This window comes from Microchirus variegatus, assembly GCF_963457635.1.
Source record: "Microchirus variegatus genome assembly, chromosome: 3".
Lineage (NCBI taxonomy): Eukaryota > Metazoa > Chordata > Actinopteri > Pleuronectiformes > Soleidae > Microchirus > Microchirus variegatus.
Genome location: NC_139804.1, coordinates 27,499,979 through 27,520,207, shown reverse-complemented (window position 1 = coordinate 27,520,207; position 20,229 = coordinate 27,499,979). Strand labels below are relative to the sequence as shown.

At 39.2% G+C, this 20,229-nt stretch overlaps 1 protein-coding gene across 1 annotated transcript in view; it reads left to right on the top strand.

The window, feature by feature from the left end:
* Positions 1-11,366, top strand: part of pdgfd (platelet derived growth factor d) — a 48,334-nt gene extending 36,968 nt beyond the window's left edge. Inside the window, exons 5-7 of the mRNA XM_083887355.1 lie at positions 3,052-3,265; positions 7,753-7,970; positions 9,113-11,366. Of these exons, the coding sequence (XP_083743481.1) occupies positions 3,052-3,265; positions 7,753-7,970; positions 9,113-9,247 (567 nt within the window). The 3' untranslated portion in view covers positions 9,248-11,366. The remainder of the gene's footprint in view (positions 1-3,051; positions 3,266-7,752; positions 7,971-9,112) is intronic.
* Positions 11,367-20,229: the final 8,863 nt, after the last annotated feature.

Genomic DNA, 20,229 nt, shown 5'->3' with positions numbered 1-20,229 from the left:
AATAATAATAATTATCAATACCAAGCTGTTACCAGGATAATTCTTTGGAAATATGATGGTAAAACTTACATTAGAAATAAGGTGATGTTAACTTAATGTAACAAAATTAAAATCATCGTATTACTATGTTGTTACCATTTGGACTACGCTTCAGTATTCAATTCAGTTGTGATGTAATATTCTTTACGAGAGCCAGGGTAACCTATCTGTAGCACAATAATAATGTTAAGTCACTGTCGTTAACATAAATGCTTACGAATGTTAGGGCTCACGCGGTATGCTTCTGTATGTCAGCTTTAATTACCGTGCCTCCACAATAAGCTTCTGACATTTTCTAATCACTTGTCCTTTTGCCTGAATGGAGGTCAGCACTGATTATAGCAGCTGAAGTCACAGATATAATAGTCCTACATGCTGTCAGCATTGATTGCAAGTGTGTCTTTATGGAGAAAAAGAGCAGCAGGGAGCAGTGGTCATTTGGCAATCATCTGTGTTCTATGGCGATACATGTCAGTATAGAGGAAAACCCACAGCACATAAAGAAAAAAATATATAGTTAGCGAGATTGCTTCCGCTATATGTTATTGCTTGTATTTTTTCAATTGTAATATTTCAGAATTAGTCAAAGTATTCAGTGTTTTTCAATGGCACCTTATCCCTATTAAAATGAATTGAAAACGTATTTCTGCCTTTCCCTTTAAAAACACATATCCAGCTTCTCACTTGTTCCACATCATTTAACATAGAAACTTGTCAACTTCAACTCAATTTCTACATTATTTAGTACATTCAGATGTTACTCCGAAATATTCAACTTTTTTCCAAGGACTATGACGAAGGTTAAGGTTGACTAAGGTAAAGGAAGCTTCATTCAAACTTCAAAATGTTCACAAAAAGTGGGACTTTGATCCCTCAATTCAGCTCTTTCATGACACGTTTTCAGCCTCTTCCAGAATTTCACGTTGGTTCAGAGCTTGAGTGGATGACATCACATGCTGCAGTGGAGAGAGGTTGCTCAACTCTTTCAAAGATTTCTCTTCAACTTGCTCTCCAGGTCACAAATGTTACTCTTCATACAGGATTTTCTACCAGTATGTAGAGGAAACCATCGTCTTCTCTCGTACAACGTGACCACCAAAAACACAGTGGCTTACAGAATTTGAACTACATCTCCCCGAGTGAGAGGAGAATCATCTAGCCTCTCCATAGAGTGCAATATAAACTGACTTCTCCCACTCTTGGGCAAAAACACAAAATCCTCAATTTTGAAACAGCAGTTTCACACCGATTTTAACTCCATTAAAATCCATTTCTCAAAACCTACGTCGTCAATGAAACCTTTTCAAAGACATTTCAGCATTACAAAGTACAGTCTTTGTGTGACAATGAGTGGTTCAGAAGGTGCGTCAGTGGTGCCCTTTGTGTATTTTTTTAAATGGACCTGCTCTGCAACTCATGAGGTGCCATCGTTATAGCAACTACAGATCAGCAGGTTAGACTGCTCACAGGTAAAAACAGTGACAGCTAATGTTCACATTAAGGGAATTGGTATTGGTGTCAGTATAGTCATGTTTGGGCTGTTTATTCCTGTTTTTGGGACAACAATATTTGTTACACAGTTGAAAAATGATGTTTTCAAATGACTCAGCACAAATTAATTAACATCTTCATAGTTAATGGTATAAAATGACTGCTCCATACTATCATACTACTCGGTATAGGACACAAAAAAGTGGTATCCTTCCATCTTCCCTCTGTAATATCTTCTACTTCAATATGATTGTATAACAAGGATTGTAAAGTATTGATTTGTGACACTTTCACAGTTGTTTGACTTTACTAGAGCTGCAACTAACGATTATTTTACTAATCGATTAATCTGCCTATTATTTTCTCAATTAATCGATAAATCGGTTGGTCCATAAAATGTCAGAAAATGTTAAAAAAACGTTGATCAGTGTTCGTCAAACCTGGAAATGACGATGTTCTTGAATGTCTTGTTTTGTCCACAAACCAAAATGATTCAGTTTTAATGATTTCTTTGTTTTGTGGAGCAAAAAATTCACATATAAGTAGCTAAAATAATCAGAAATCTTGTTTTAATCATGAAAAAAGCTTCAAACCGATTATCGATTATCAAAATAGTTGCCGATTAATTTAGTAATGGATTAATAATGGATTCATCGTTTCAGCTCTAGACTTTACCCACATGAGACTGAGAGGGAGAGCGAATGGCTTTCGCTGCTAAGCTAACTGCTAGGCTAGGATAATGACTGTATGTGAATATAGGTGTAACCCACATTGTTTCTAGATGTATAAGCAGTGAGTTTGCGAGAGTTTCGCTGAAAGACAGTGAGAGCTGTGATCAAATCTAGCAAAATGAGTGTATTTCTAGCAGATTGATAGTCACAGTAGTTAAAAGCAGACGTCAGTCGAGTCCAAACCCGTCTTAATATGAATTGATGTCGTGTGGTTGTGCTGTATTTCGTCATTTCCTGTATCTTGCTGCGTTCATACTGCGGTATTTCGTGTTTGTGATTACAGTGACAGCCCTAAATGATGTATTCAGATGAATTCAGAAATTTCTTACTTCCAATCCCTCATTTTACACTAAACTTCAATTCAACGCAGCGTGCCACATTGGCTTCAGCTCAGGCAGATGGCAGCAATCCCACTGCAATTTCTTCAGAAATTCCCTTCTCCATGTGTTTTTTATAAGTTCTCAAAATACACAAATATTTACATGTATGAGTAAATGGATGGGGTGTGCATGGAGAGGATTTACAAAAACTGTATTTATTTATTTATTTTTTATAAATAGATGCGTTACATATTATTTTTACAGCAGATCAAACTAAAAACTCTTGAACCACTGTGTCTTGTTCTGCACTGTTCAATGGTGGGGGAAATACTAACGTGACCCACACGTGAACATTTTTTGCAAAGTGCTGCATGTAATATGACTAAGAATATATTATAAGAATGAGCTGTATATAAAAAAAACTTAATTTGATGTTGATCACTCTAAATGTTGACCTTTGCTCTTTGCAGGACAGTGCTCTCGGCCAGATGCCAACGACAGTCACGGAAGTCCCATTGTCGCTGGAGGATCTGGACCAGACCATAGCGAATTACGACACTGTCGAGCAGCTTCTCAAATCCCTGAACCCAAACACCTGGAAACAGGACCTAGACAGCATCTACACTCAAACACACATACATTACATGTCTAGGGCCTATCATCTGGCAAGCAGGCACAATAAAGGTAAATTATACTTAATTGTATATCTCTATCCAACACGTCTTTTATTTTCATCACATATCACTGACTCTTGTTGTCTGGCTTTCAGAACAGTAATATGCACTTTGTGCTTTTAGTATGATAATAATCACTTATTTTACTCCATCACATGTACTGCAAATGATATGTGATGGCACATCACAATATTGCTTAGCAACCATAGAACTAACACAAATAACATGACCAGATACAACAAAAACTATATTTACTATTGATTCGCTGAACTCAATAACAAAGTAGACACAGTGACGTGGGGGTGAGGTTCAAGGCTGGTGAGGCACCGACTCAGTCAAAGTGAGATTTATGAATGTATGAACCCAAAAAAGTACCTTATTCACTCTTGAATTGGCAACATGCTTAGCTCATCTGCATTCTTTATGCACACATAGTTAAGATGCATATTTGGCTAAGAATGAACGTTACATTTATAGCGGCGAGAGAGTGCATTTTCTCTGCACCCTCCAGGAACAGCAGAAACAATCACCCTGGGCTCACATCTCAGTGCGGCAAGGTACTGTCTGCCTCACATTGTGCCTTTTTACAGTGGTTTTATGTCCGATCAGCAAGACTAAATATGTCACACACATTCATTAAAGATAATAGCCAGACTGTGGAAAGTCAGGGTGTACAATAAAGGCGTCTGCAAATATTGGCGACGGCAACAGGCATGCATCCATCAAGTGTGTGAGGGACAGCACAGTCCAATGTTGCTGCACCTCACGTTTCTCCCCTGTATTTGAACAGGAAATTCGGAATTTTTGGAATCCTACAGGAAACTTACCAAAAAACAGTCTCCAGTTACAGTCTTTTAATTTAAAAAGTCCTGTGAGCAACATTTAGGAGAGATTATTGGCAGAGTACCCATAAGGCTGTTAAGTGTATAATCACTTTGAAATAAAAAATGGTTTGGGTTGTGCAACATTGGGATAAGCTTTTTACGTGTATTTTAGAGATCTTACATCTCACACTACCATCATTTCAAATACATTTTGCAAGTATATACGGTTTCTATATCATTCTCTATGCGTATTACAATGTAAGCCTGGCAGGGAAAACATCGTAGACTGATGTTTTTGTGCAGAAGGTTTTGGACATGATGCATTTGTAAAGGAATATCTGAGCAGTTCAATTCACAGTGTTCCCCTCCAGACTGGCACAGATGATGCTAGCTGCTGTAATAGAGGGGAGGGGACAGCCTGCAGCCTTCACACATCAGGAGGTCCATTCTTACATACAGGGCTACTCTAAAAATCAGTGATCTAGCAATACAGAGGACAAAGTCTATGGCTCGGTTAGGTGAGGAATATATTAGTTAGGGCTGTAATGACTTTGATGGAGCCACGTGGCTGCCTTATGTTCAAATATAGCAAAGGTGATGACGAATGAAATGGCGCTAATGAAGTGTTGCATATTCGGTTGGGAACACACATTATGCAGTCTGTGTTAAATATGATAGAGGGCTATTATTAGGTTGTCTGCTGGTGTAATCTGAGTTCAGGTATGAAAATATCTTTTACTCAAAATAAAATGTTAATAAAATCTATACATATAAATGATGGTGACAAATCCAAAACCTGACTGAGTTGTTGCATCATCAAGGAGCAGTTTGCTTTCTAGGTTGTAATAATAAGTCGGTGACAGATTTAAGGTGAGGCCGGACCAGCAGTTCAAGGCAATTCTTTACTGTGACGTCAGTGCCAATGACCCACAGTCACGGAGGCAATAGATTTTGTCCTTAGGACACAGCTAGAGCGGATGTCTTGGAGCAGATAGGAACATTTGGTATTACACATCAGTCAAGTGGAGAATGTGCTCAAGGATGTGTATGTATTCAAGAAACCTCAGTAAGTTTCAGTCTCATCTCTTTCACCTGAGTCTCTATATCTCTCTCCCCCCTATTTCTCCATCTTTCTACCCCGAGGACTGTCTTGTTCCTTGGTAAATATTTGCGCTTGACAGCAAATCTATCCCTATTTATTGGAGCATGTGTGCGTTCTGCTGGCATCAGGCTCCATATAAGGGGAGTTTGTGCATGTTGCAGCACTACAGAGGGGTGCATAGGTGCTGCAGATCTTTGATACTCTGTACCAGTGAAGCTCGCTCTAATTGGAAATTCAGCCAGTGCAGTGGAGCAGAAATCTGCCACAGTCAGCAGCCCAGCTTTGTTTTCATTAAGACACACATATACAATCTCTCTCACACACACACTGCTGTTACCATGAAGGACAGAGGACAGTTAGTGTGATCAGGAAATTGAATGCGAAACTCATTCAAGTAACTCCCACACACACATTCTCGTGCAGCATTCTTACTGAGGATGGACATAATGCATTCCCAAGCCGCTTACCTTTACCATCACAACTATAATTATGCCTTACCCAAAACCTAGTTCCAACCCTAACTTTAATATCAAGTCTTGACCCCTAAAAGCCATTTAAAGTTGTGAGGACCTGACAAAACGGTCTCACTTTCCCAAGTATTACAAGTTCAATATAAATGGTATTAAAGCTTCAAAATAAAAATGACAAACAAAAACCTCGATTTAGAGGAATAAAATTGTCATCATGGGTCGGATAAATAATAATAAAAATAAAATAATCAATAAGTAAATTAAAAGACAAGGTCAAAAGAATGTCGATCTATAAAAATGTCACCAATTCCGTCAAGGGCCCCTGATGGCAAATACTCCTCAGGATTTGAGCCTCGACTTTGGAACAGCAGGGCCATGAGTGTCCTGGCCTGCGTTTCCCTCGATTGCAAGTAAAGCTTCTTTTTTCAAATTTAACTTTATGTATACCCAACCCCGAACTGTCCAGGGCGTACCCCGCCTATCGCCCCATGTCACCTGAGATAGGCACAGCACCCACCCACCCAACGGTGGGTTAGATAATGGATGGATGGATAGTATACCCAACCCAAAACTTTCATAAGCAAACAGAACAAGATAATTCAGACCAGATTTGGAAGATTTCAAAATATATATTAGGGTTTGGCCTGAGTTTCTGGCATGCAGGTGGAATCGCTCGAGTGCATGCACAGTATATCTATGCTGCCTGCATATCTATGATAGTCACAGGGAGAACTATAAGTAAACATGGTAAGAGATGCACACCAGGGACAGGAAAACACAAACTTGGCAAAATGTATAGTAACTTCATCAGGCTCCGGTTGGGTTCATACAGAAAAGTGTAGCACGAGCCATATTCTATTCCAAAATGGACAAGCCATTCCCACTAAAATTTGTCCTAGATCTCATGACTCGGACAGAATTTTTGTGCCACTGGAGGCTTATAAAGTGTCATGGTCATTCAGATATTCTTGCTTACTCTTAGTCTTCCTGTCACCTTCTCTCTTCTATACTCCCTGACAACATTACACACCACAGCTTTTCGAAGATTGAACCCTCAAGCAGACAAACTTAGTCATTAAGGTACAGTCTCACACTCATGCACAACATATACACACCTGGACAAAGCATAAACACCAGCACACAAATCTCTTCACACAATTGCTTATCATCATTGCCACTACATTTCCCTAAACACAGAGGCACTTCCGCTCATGTCGCGCACACAATTCAGTAGCACATCTAACAGACTTGTCGTCCTTATACCGATTCAATACACCTGCAATTTCAAGGCAGTTTCTGCTGATCTTTTCTGCCAACTCCACAAAGCTAGTAGATGTAAACATCAAACATCAATTTGAATCATAGAAATCAGAAAATCATGTTGAAATGAATTTGTTTAAAGAATATTTGGCAGATTTCAAGGCAGGATTTTTCAATATTATCATCTCTATGAAAGAGAAACAGTGTTGGCAGTTGCAGTGGCCATCATTTCCAAGTCTATTATCCACAGTATAATCTTTTAGTCATGGTGAATGATCACGACACCACTTGCTATGCTGCTCTCATCTTTTTCTGGGACCTTGCTATTGGTTTTACAGTTCTTGGTAAGAATTGGCCTGCAATCATTCAGCCTTTCTCATAGCCCCTGAACGTTTATGTGGTTTAGAGAGCAGACCCGTGGCTGTTGATGAGTTAAGTGCTTGCGGTATCAGTCAGTAGTCGAGAGAGTCTTCAGTGAACCTTAGGGGCATCTACGGAAACTGACCATGACCTTTTACACCTCTTTGCATTATTGTTATGAATAAATCAGGCTGGAGTGAAAATACTTTGAGACGATTTTAATATTATGCCAGCGTTACTACCTCTGGGAACATGGGATGAGCAGGATAAATGATGTGCTTGGATAAGGTTACCGTTCTGTGCTCTTCTTTGAACTGACCACTGAAAGCCACGGTCTCTGTATTTAAACTTCACCGTCGATTAATGAATTAATAACCCCTGCTTCCTTTGCTAGCCTTCATCCTCTCATCTTTTAGTATAATGTATAATAATTAAATAATGCAAACAAAGTAATGTTCTCTGTTTCTCTTGCACCTCCCAGTTGATCTAAACAGACTTTATGATGATGTCAAGCGGTACAGCTGTACCCCACGCAACTACTCCATCAACCTGCGCGAGGAGCTGAGGACCACCAACGCAGTCTTCTTCCCCCGGTGTCTGCTGGTCAAACGCTGTGGAGGAAACTGTGGCTGTGGAACTAATAACTGGAACAATGGCTGCACCTGTCAGGCCTTGAAGACTGTGCCAAAACTTCACGAGGTAGGAAATAAATAAATAAATATATAAATAAAGACACTGACTGATGGTGGCTAAAGCATCACCTAAACAAAACTTTTCTCGTTTTTTTGAGTTACACTTTTCACAATACTAATTTATTCCTCGATATTGGCTTTTGATTTGAAGTATCTACTGATATTCTTGGTGTAGATCGTGCTAGATATTAACATTTAGGATGATGCCTGACAATTGTTGTGGATTGTTTATGCTTTTATTATCCTGTGCCGCTGGTAAGAGAAAATTAACAAAAGCACACTTGGCTTAATAACTGCTTTAATATCATATTTCCTTATCCACTAGTTGGATAAGAAATTGATACCTTTAGTGTTTTTAGTGATCTCAGCTGACATATGGTGATAGACAGAGTACACCACGGACAATTTCGCCAATCCATCGCAGGGCTAACACTGGCTAATACAAGTTAAAAGTAATAAGTTAAAACACTGTCCTTCTTCCCTAATCATCTAATTCAATTAGATTTACAGGGGTGTGCAAAAAAAAAATTGCAAATTTAGCTAACGTATTGCTCTAGACATAAAAGAGTTCTTTGTCCCGTTGGACTTACAACAGGTAACTCTAAATCTCCGGCCTGAGGAAAGGACGTCAAATGAACATTGAAGGGGGCGATTTACACAGTTCAGTAAAGAATTTGCTTTCCGCATAACCTGCTTCTCATAAATGGCAACTTGTGGACAACCAATCGACTTACCAGCCACCTTCACAATATGGCTGAGGCATGAGGCATTACCCTAACCTTAACTCTAACCCTGATACCAGGCAATAAAAAGCAAAAGTAAGAACAGATTCTATAAAAGATTTTGTAAAACAAGGACAAGATAACCTTATCAACATTAAAAGAGTTAAGCTTCCAAAGTAGTTGTTGTCCCTTCTTACAGATCGTATCAGTGTTGGTGTCAAATTTGAGTTTGTTATCCATCTTAGTTCCCAGATATTTGTACTGGTCCACCATCTCTATGCTGCTGCCCTTTATGTTAGTAGGTGGAGGAGACCCATGTTGTTTTCTTCTAAAATCAATGGCCATATCCTTAGTTTTAGAGGTGTTAAGCTGGAGTAAAGACATAATTGTCTAATTGTCCCTCTTGACTTTATTTGGACTCCTCTAGGTACTGAAGTACGCCCCAGAGGTCACTACGCATCAGCACCATCGGAGGCCACGCGTGCGTTGGATCATCGATGAGATCTTCCTCACGCACCATGAAACATGCGAGTGTTCATGTCCATCCCAGCCCCCCCGCTGAGACAAACAATAGTGGCATATGCACCTGGAACTGTTGGACAAGTTCTTCTTTTAGCTTTTTTTATTATTATTATTTTATTTGACAACAGGCTGCATTTATTACCAACACTGACACATGCAGTAAACATGAAAAACAGTATGACTGGCAACCGCAGCTCATCAAACTGCCCACTCTCCTAACAGACGATCCTCCTCGCAGATGCACACGTTTCCATATTTTTTCTTATTCAACGCTTCCACTACTTGGACTATGCATCTTGAAAACCAATTAAAACAGCATATGTGCACCATCACATCTGACAATAACAGTCAATCTTCTTCCTTCGACCACAGTTTTCCTCCAAAAATAGTAACCGACAACCAACTTGCTTTAAAAGTAAGAAAATTAGATCAGTTTGGAATTCCAGTCTCTTATAATACCCGTTTCTAGAAACTTCTCCTGCCAGTAGCATGCAGAGATGAGTGTGAGACAGTAGGAGGGTTCCAGATCTGAACTACACATGCAGAAACAGACTCTTACACGGACTAGCCTCTGGGCTTTCATTCTTTTTTTTACAGCCAAAAACTATAGCATTGCTATTGTAATTTTATACTGAATTCGTTGGTGCTCTAATTTTGTGGAAGACTCATTTTGTTTGCACACATTCCTTTCTAAATATTTTCACGCGTCCCTTTGTCTGTACCTCTATCTCTACCCGTCCCATTCCTCTTTTCTTCATCCTCAGTGACGGGGTGACACCCACACTCCTTTTTCCGTTCATCACTCCGCACACACCAAAGGATGTGACAGATCAGGCTGCCTATTTTTCTGAACATTCCTGGCATTCCAACAGCATAACCGGAATTCTGCTAACATGGATAAAACCACGAACTTGAGACCCCAGAGACATAACAGAGGAAAAACACTCAGGAAGAGAGAGGGAGCTGGCAAAAAACAGACAACTAGGCTGCCTATGTCTACATTACAAGCGCTCCTGGATGAGAGCTGAGAAAGGAACCCCCCCTCAAGATGTAATGCAGAAAAGATGGCTGCCCCCTTCAGTAATGTGCTGCTTCATTTCTTTTTCATGAACATGCTCCTGTGCGTCACAATCTGACCCTTCATTCTGCATGTGTGAGGCAGCGCTGCAGGAAATCTGTGGGAATTACAATAACGCCTCCTGGTCAATGCTGCAAATATAGACAAACTGAGGGTGGAGGAGTTTAAGAGCTCAGGAAGAGGTCCTTTTGTTTTAAGGGGGTAGAGGGGTTACCAACAGTCTGTAATAGAAGCAGCAGATAGAAGCATGGGAGTGGGCGGCGTGTGACTGTGTACACAAATGTGTGACTGTTTTGTCTGTGTGTAGGTAGCCAGAGGATCAAAGCAAAAAAAATTCAACGAAGTGCACTTTTTCATTTTCATTCACATGACCCAACTGTGAGAAATAAAAGACTGTTATCTCGTCACCTTCAATGCCCGTGTATCCCAGCATCACACACTAGTGAACAGGCTGGACTCACAGGGAAAAGACATGTGACACAAATATAAAAACTTCATACTTCTCTCCAAGCACTCTCCTCTGTGCACTGTGGCAACTTTATGTCTGAAAATGTAAGTCACCCCCTTTGTGTTTTCAGTACATTTTAGGTCAAATTGTGATAAGGAAGCATGTTGCTGTAAATGTTATAGTTAATTCACCAACAACTACAATAGATTTACTTTAATTATTCATTATTATGTACTTGAATTCTTCATGCAGTACTTTACAATACTGTATTTCAAAGTCAGAGATGTAAATATGCTTGTTTTTGTCCCTTTAACCAACGCAGAACACCTAAAACCACCCAAACATGTCAGTTCATCAACCTTACAATAAAATATAGTCCTTACTTTCAGCCTCCCTGTAAGAATTTGAATGGTTGTACTGTCGTATATATATCACACTGAGAAAATAACCATAATGAAGCTCTATGCTTTGCATCAATAATTTATTGTCTTTTACAGTTGTTTTATTAAAAAATATATTAGCTTGTTTTGCTATTTCCACACCAAAATCTACTTTATCAGATGCTGGACTGTACATGGTTTTATATTATGGCACATGGAGGCTAACATCAAATGCTTTCCAATTTAATAGCTATCTGGGGCTGTGTCGTATAAGAATGTCATACTAATAAAAGTCATTTCATATCCAGATAACGATACATCACTTTATCCTGTCATCTTTTTTCCCCCCCATTCTTGATGTCATGGCTGGCAGAAGTCCATTCATTGTCCAAGTCACTATTACGTATTTATTATTATTTCTTTGTAGTCTATTCCATGTCCATGGGTTGTTGTGGCAATACTTCTTGTTCCGTAATCATTGCACTGTAGTCATTTGTCATCCATCCTTAACTATTAAACTTACAAGAGAGAGAGGGACTACAAGGACAAGCAGATTAATCAGAAAAGAGTGAGGTCAGAGAAAAGGGAGGGGCAGGTTATTTGTTTGACCCCATCATTCCTATAGGGCTGTTTTTGTGTCTCAGCAGCTTCTTGTTCTTTTTTGGCAAATGCACACAACACACACTCACATGTCAAATGTTCAACAGATGCCTTTGTGATACTAAACCTAAGTTAAATTTATTGAAGGCCTGCTCATTCTTGACAGGTTGTTGTGTTTTTGCAACTAAAAGGGTGAAATCAGCCAGGGTGAATTCAATCATGTGAGGAAAGCCCAACCTTCTGCACTACAGGGAAATGAGAGTGGAGATAAAGATTGGCATATTATGAGGCTGTTTAGAGGATGGCCACCTTCCAGTGTTTAAAAATTCAAATTCATATATTACAATACAATATTGAGAGAGTCTACAACCATCAGCCTCTACAGATGGATCTCACATAGCCAGACTCATCTCCACAACATTGTGTCAGCATGAAAGAATGGTTTCAATGTGGGGGGGAAAAAAAGCTTCTTTTTATATTTAATCCACAATCATCTCAGGGCACTGCTAATGCAACAATGCAGTGACGGTGCCTACCAACGATAGTGACATGGGGGAACTAACGGTGGTGGAAAGTATGCATGTGGGAAAGGAAGCAATCAAAACGGCCAATTGCCAAAAAAAAGAGAACACAACAAAAAATAAAGGGTGCATGCATGATTGCACAGTCTGAGTCTTGCCATTGAAAAAGTAGCCATTCTGAGAGTGTTATTAGTTTAGAGGCTGTTGTTTTCCAAAGTAGAAAGAGAATGTCTCCTGAAATAGGCACTCAAATGCAGGCTTCTACCCATAACATGGTTTCAGTGAGTCAGAATGAGTCATAAAATACAATTGTCAGGTAATTCAGCCAAATTAAGCTACTTGATGTCCCATTTTACCTGAACACATCACCCAAGTAAGGTATGGGTTCCTTCGTTTGACAACTATTTTCTTAGCAATTGTTCCTTTTAAGGAATAAAGCAGAGATCCTTATATACAGTGGTATGCAAAAGTTACTCTGTAAATGTTCATGATGTTCCTTTATAAATCATTGGTCGTTTGGATAAGAAAGTTCAGTTAAATACATCATATTAGAGGAAAAACAGTGATATTTGAGAAGTGAAATAAAGTTTTTTATGATTTACACAAAGTGTGCAATAATTATTTAAACAAAATTAGGCATGTGCACAAGTTTAGGCACCACAAAAGAAACATTTTGTGCATCCTCCTTCTGCAGAAATAACAGCCCCTAAATGCTTCCAATTAGAGTCTGGATTCTGGCTGAAGGTATTTTGGACCATTCTTCTTTACAAAACATCTCCAGTTCAGTCAGGTTTGATGGTTTCCGAGCATGGACAGTCCGCTTTACATCACACCACAACTTTTCAATAATATTCAGGTCTGGGGACTGAGGTGGTCATTCCAGAACATTGTATTTGTTCCTCTGCATGAATGCCTTAGTAGATTTTGAGCAATGTCTGGGGACATTGTCTTGTTGAAAGATCCAGCCCCGACACTTCACCGTTGTCACTGATTCCTGGACATTGTTCTCCAGAATCTGCTGATATTGAGTGGAATCCATGCAACCCCAACTTTAACAAGATTCCCAGTCATGCATTGGCCACACAGCATGATGGAACCGCTACCAAATTTTACTATAGGTAGCAAGTGTTTTTCTTGGAATGCTGTGTTCTTTTTCCACCATGCATAACGCCACTTATTTTGCCCAAATAGCTCTATTCTCCGTTTGTGACGGGTGCAGAGAAAAGGCTTTTTCTGCATTACTCTTCCATACAGCATCTCCTTGTAAAGTGCGCTGAATAGTTGAACGATGCACAGTGACACCATCTGCAGCGAGATGATGTTGTAGGTCTTGGAGCTGGTCTGTGGGTTGACTGTGACTGTTCTCACCATCCTTACCCTCTGCTTATCTGAGATTTTTCTTGGTCTGCCACTTCGGGCCTTAACTAGAACTGTGCCTGTGGTCTTCCAATTCCTCACAATGTTCCTCACAGTTGAAACTGAGAGCTTAAATCTCTGATATAGCCTTCTGTGTCCTTCCCCTAAACCATGATGTTGAACAATCATTGTTTTCAGGTCATTTGAGAGTTGTTTTGAGGCTCCCGTGTTGCCACTCTTCAGAGAAGATGCAAAGAGGAGAAACACTTACAATTGACCTCCTTAAATAACCTTTCTCGTGATTGGATACACCTGTGTATGGAGGTCAAGGGTCACTGAGGTTACCAAACCAATTTTGAGTTCCAATAATTAGTGCTTAAGGTATTGAAATCAATAAAATGACAAGGGTACCTAAACTTATGCACATAATTTTCTTTAAATAATTATTGCACACTTTCTGTAAATCATATAAACTTTATTTCACTTCTCAAATATCACTGTGTTTGTCTCCAAAATGATATATTTAACTGACATTTCTGATCCAAACAACCAATGATTTATAAAGGAAAATCATGAAAATGTACATGGGTGCCCAGACTTTTGCATACCACTGTACTTGAGGTAGTCTGGAGTTTTTCTTTGTAATAGAAAATAAACTGACCCAGATTACCCGATCTCACCACCTCCACTGTGCCTATTTGTGCTTGGACCTCACTTTGCTTTTGATCCCAGTGTTTCACATGGATTTGTCATCTCCATTATTTTCCTCTAGTTACTTCACCCCACGGAGTGGGAGTGAAGTATTGTTTTCAGTGGCTCTGTCTGTGTGTTTGTTTGTGCTTCCACACCTGCACCTGCCAATATGACCAACAGAGGCTTGTTGCATGAATGGGGTGAGGACTGCCATCTCTGATTGCCTTGTTGACTTTGTCCTCGCCCATGATGCAGTCTTTCTCCGTCTTATCAGGGCAAATCATCACCATGCTGTTACTTATAAAAGAAACACATGAAATAAGCTCTGTCATTGTATTTTTTCCCCTTCTACCTTTCTTGCACACTTCAGAATTCAAGCGACGGTCAGTTTTCACTCTTATTAATAATGACCTCTAACTAGCATAATACCTTGCAGTGCTCGGTGTTTAAATAACCATTTTCATATCTTCATTTTTGGTCAGTGGTTTTCAGTAGAGCATGACATTTTGCTCCAGGGGATCAGCTGCACATTGGAATTAGTAGAATTAGAATTAGTAATTTTTGCCAATTAGTGATAGTGAATTGGTCCTCTGCATTTAACCCATCCTTATTATACACCAGTGAACACACACAAGCCGGGAACAGGAGCAGTGGGAAGCACTTGGGGATTGAACCAGCGACTTTCCAGTTACGAGCCTAATACCTTTCCCCTCGGCCGTGGGCTGCCCGGCCCTATGGTCTTGGTTTTTGTTTTTAAATAGAAAACCTGTAGGATGTCTAATTTTGCAAGATTATGATTGTATATTACTAAAAAAAAATAATAATCTTCTAAAGCTGTACTTATTATTACGTTGGGTTCCTACATGTCCTGTAATACAGATTGCCAAAGACGTATGAAATGAATCAAACAAGGGGATACTGTATTTCATTGAATGATATTGTATCAATTATCATAAAAGTTGTGGTTTTCAGTTTGAAAGTCAGAGGCTGAAATACAACACAAGAACCACAAACATTTGACTCTCTCTACCCCTCTGTATATAGATGGCGTATATAATATCATAGTTTTTACTATGAGTGGGTGAGTCACATCATATCACCTTGCTTATAATATTTAAAAATGCAACTAACAATTATTTTCATAATCGATTAATCTGTCACGAGTAATCGTTTGGTCCATAAAATGTCAGAAAACGTTAAAAAAAAAATGTTGATCAGTGTAAATTATGATTTATTATTATTCACTGGAAATTATGACGTTCTCAAATGTCTTGTTTTGTAAACAAACCACAATGATTCAGTTTTAATGATTTCTTTGTTATGTGGAGCAAAGAAAATATTCACATATAAGTAGCTAAAACAATAAGAAATCTGGTTTTAATAACAAAAAAAGAGTAGATTCAGCTCCATTTCAAAATATTGTATCGTCTCCCCATATCAGGATACAAATCGTACTGCCAGATTATTTCCAATACACAGCCCTCTGCACTTAAATGTCCACATGTATCACAAAGCAAAACAAGTGCCACTGTCAACAATTTTTCCTGTATCAATCAGCAAACGCTGAAGATAATGTGTTGTGAAAGCATTATTTTTTTTCTATGATATGATGAGATATATTCTGACATTCATCATAATGTGAAAATCACATGCTGCTGTAAAACCTACTGAAAAACACAGACAGTGCTGGAAAGAAAGTGATGGAGAAGAATGAGGGGGTTGGCAGAGAGAAGTAAGTAAATGCCTTAAGAAAGAAAAGAGCGTTTCATAGAGACACACAGACCTGGAAAAAGTGACAAACGGACAGATGATGAGTAGGAGGGGGAGAGCAGATGAAGTCATTGAGGCGTGCAAGAAAGAATGGTGAGAATATGATGCATAACTGAGACACGATGTAGTGAGACAGCGCTGCCCTACACTACACACTAAACTGACATGCAGCAGAAATTAATGGGAGGAGAACTGTCAATTTGTCTCTTCATCTCTTAAAAGCATCTTGGCATATTGTGTTTCTGGCCAAATCTAGAAAAAGAAAAAAAAAAGAGTCAATGGCAGTTTGTTGTTGTGCCCAGTTTCACCAGTTCACATTATGATTTTGGCACAATCACTTATTTGATATGCTGCTCAAAATGGCCAGCATCCTCTCCTAAGGATGAGGGGTGATGGTTTAAATGGTATTTTATTCTCCGCTGTCAAACACAGAACTAAGTAGACACCCACCCCCCCTTCACACACACCACCTCTCTGCCCCTCCTGACCTCCAGTCTTCCCCATTCCCTCCTTGTCCCTTGCTGCCATCTTTCCCCCTCTTTCACGCTACATTATAGAACAGCTTTCATTTAGGTATGAATATTAGATATTTCTTTTGAATAATGGAGAAACACTGTATGTGAGGAATCGGTAGACATAAGAAAAAAAGAACAGTCTTACTTGTAGGTCTTCACTTGCACATTTAAAATAGTCCAATAAAAATGACTCTCTCAGATCCAAACTATTACATTAAATAAATGATTAGCTTTAAGTGTGAGTGACGACGTGGAGGTGCGTGATGGTACGAAACTGCAGCCTCCTCCACACCGAGACTCTAAAGACCGCAGAGACAGACTACAGCGTGTATTGTACGTGACAATATATCATCAATGTTTTCGGACGATAAACAACTTTTCTCGGGATGTTTTATTGAACTTGGTAATTGCTACATTTTATGGCCGTAGGATATGAATCTCCAGCCAAGGGATTTAAAAGTTTCACATGCAACTTCTAAAAACGATAGAGACAAGCAAAAAAAAAAAAACGGTTTTTTTTGTCTTGGTTCCTGAAAAGTCAGGTTAGGGAAACTGCATTTGCAGCAGCACTTTATAGGAAGAGAACAGGGGCACAGAGACCGGATAGAAAAAAGAAGAAATAAGAAGGCGGGGGTAATAAAGAAGAATGGAAGAAAATACCTTGAGGTGTCAGACTCACTTTGATTCAATGGAAGTGATCAACTACCATGTGTGCTTGGTGGTGTATTGGATACAAAAGAGCACAATAACTTCATGGTGCACTTTATTTTTTACCAACTATTCAATTAAGTGAATTAACTGGTACAGGAGCTTTAAGAGCTTACCTACACAGAAGGTTGGGGGTTCAAACCCGAGCTCTGCTGGTCTAGGTGCCAATGTGTCCCAAAGTAAAACACCCAACCCGACAACATGTTTTCTATGCGACAGAAAAAATAACATTAATTGTACCTGGGTTGTAGAAACGCGTAGTTTAAAGGTAGAACGGTGTGTATATAAATAGACCATTTATTAACCCTTTACACTCACCACTGGCACAAAACAATGTGAATCCAGCGAGTCCCTGGTTTTTCGGAATTAATTGCTCATAAAGAACAAGGGTTTTCTGTAGCTGCAAATGAGACCTTCACAGCATGTTTCTACAGAACTACTTAGCCATATTCTTATTAGGCCCCAATCAGACAGAGCTTAAAGGCAACAATGGAATTGTTTTCAAAGCCTACTCTTTGTGTTTTTGTTGTGATTGCATCAGCCTTAGCAAGATTTGTTATGAAGTAAACTTGAAAATGTGGCGGTCATAATGTAATTCTTACACAATGTGGACTACAGGCAAAGAGAAATTACAAGAAGAATCACACATTGGGGTCTAGGTTAGAATAGCTTTGTCTGGATGATGATTTAACATCAATGCTATAAGTTTGGATTCAGTCCATCATCAAGTCCACCTACAACTCTGACATGTGTGGATGTTACCAGATGTTATGACAGGGGAGAATGTGAGACATGATACTTTGAAATGCATCTTTACCCGACACGTGTAAATCTAAGAAGGTCATCCTTTACTGCCATGATTTCAAGAGCTATCAAATTACTTTTCAGGGTTAACATTAAGCTGTTGTTGAAATGACAGACAAAGCCAACTACTCCAATATTAAACGATATAACGAAAATATGTTGTTCTTTAAACTACGGTGGCCCAGACAGCTCAACACTAATGCAAAGCCAGAATGGAAATCAGCTTTCAGTCACATGACGTCTGTATGCATATTCCCTAGATATCTACATATACACAACTAATTTAAAAATTAGTTAGAAATGCTATGACTGTCTGAGGGAAAAAGCAAAACAAAAGGTCAAAAGAACAAAACCTGAAATGTTTCACGGGCCACTCAGTTTTAAACACGGGGGACCTTCTGTTCACAGTATGCTGTATTCTTGTTTACAAGAGCAAATTTGTGCATAACATTCATGACCTTTTTCACAGCCATTTCTGTAAAACCTGATATTTGTGCTAGCTTCAACAGCCATTTCCAAAAAAAAAAAAAGATGTGTTATTTTAAACATATCCAGTCACCGTTGACCTCATCGATCCACAAAAACCAAACATGTCAGAATCACTATATTAAGATATGATTAAATACAGTGAACGCCATATATGAGTGATCTTAACTTTGACAAAAAAGAGATGGCTTACCATTGGACTAAAAAAATAAATGGAGAGGGGAAAAAAAAGCTTCAGAAAACTTGATATTATTAATTCCTCACATCACTCAACAGAAAAGGTAAAGAAAGTATGAGAATTAAAACGCACGCAAAAAAAAAAGGCAAGGACAAACGCAACCTGTCCACCTCTCGAGATAGAGTGAGGGATCGCCATGAATCCAAAAACAACACGAGAAGGAAATAACAGCTTCTGAAAAACATGGAATAGTGACATATTTACATTTCACCTAGTGAACGCTCGGAGCAGGAAAAGTGTTTTTGTGGTTCGTCTGTGAAATACAAGTTATTATGCGTCGTGTGTGTGTGTGTGTGTGTGTGTGTGTGTGTGTGTGTGTGTACAAGAGAAGTCCATCTGGGAGAACTGGGGTTGGTCAGACCAAAGCAGTTGTAAAAACAGGAAACATATGGTTGTGGAGGCGACAAAGCTCACCTTAGAGCATTTCTTTATCTCTCTCTCTCTCTCACACACACGCGCACACACAAAACAGTGAGTGACTGAAATCTATTAATGTGTGTATTAAACAAATGGCTCTACATGTAGAACCCCTGCATGAATGTGGCTTCTAAAGCTAAGCCGCTTAAATGGCAATTTAAAAAAGAAATTGTGCATGCAAGTAGGTGCCCAGATATAACATCACAGAAAATGAGAAGCATCCTCGAGGCCAAACAAACGGAGGCCTTTGTCATGCTGTTTAAAGACTGAGGGATGTTTTTTGCCTAACTAACTAACTAACAATCTTCTACAAAGTTCTCTTGAATGACAAAGACAAGGTGAGAAAAATTCACATGTTTAATTTACTACACATTTCTGCTGGGAGGACACACTTCACAGCAACTTAGCCATTTTAATAAAAAAATAAAAACTTTATTGCATTAACCTAGAGTGAGAAAGTCAGTGTGTGGATTAAAGGACAGCAGAGGGACACACAGTTCTGTGCAGACAGCCACATACAGGTTTATCCACAGTGTAAAGGAAGTCTGCTCTCTGACACCTCAGTCTGACTGCCATAACTCATCACTTGCAACAACCATGGGGCACACGGTTACACACACACACACACACACACACACACACACACACTGCATGAGGATAATGATGTGTGCGCTTCAGGACAGGCACACCTAAATGAACACACATAACGGCACCAAGTACGGTTTAGACTGGCTGCCCTGAATGCCCCTCAGCTACATATTTTACAGCGAGTGTCTGACCTGTTTTTCATGATGTTGGTGGAAACTTCCAGACAATTATTCATGTCTGTGCAAACTCCTGACTCAGGGATTCACATTTCTCATATGACTGCGATACAAAGAGCTTAAGGGGGGAAAAAATAATAAAGTATCTTCAGCTGGTAACTGCTTATTTGTTGCCTGTGAACTACAGTACACTTTTTATTACATCGTTTTTAAAATAATAGCACATGCTTAAACACCATGTTGT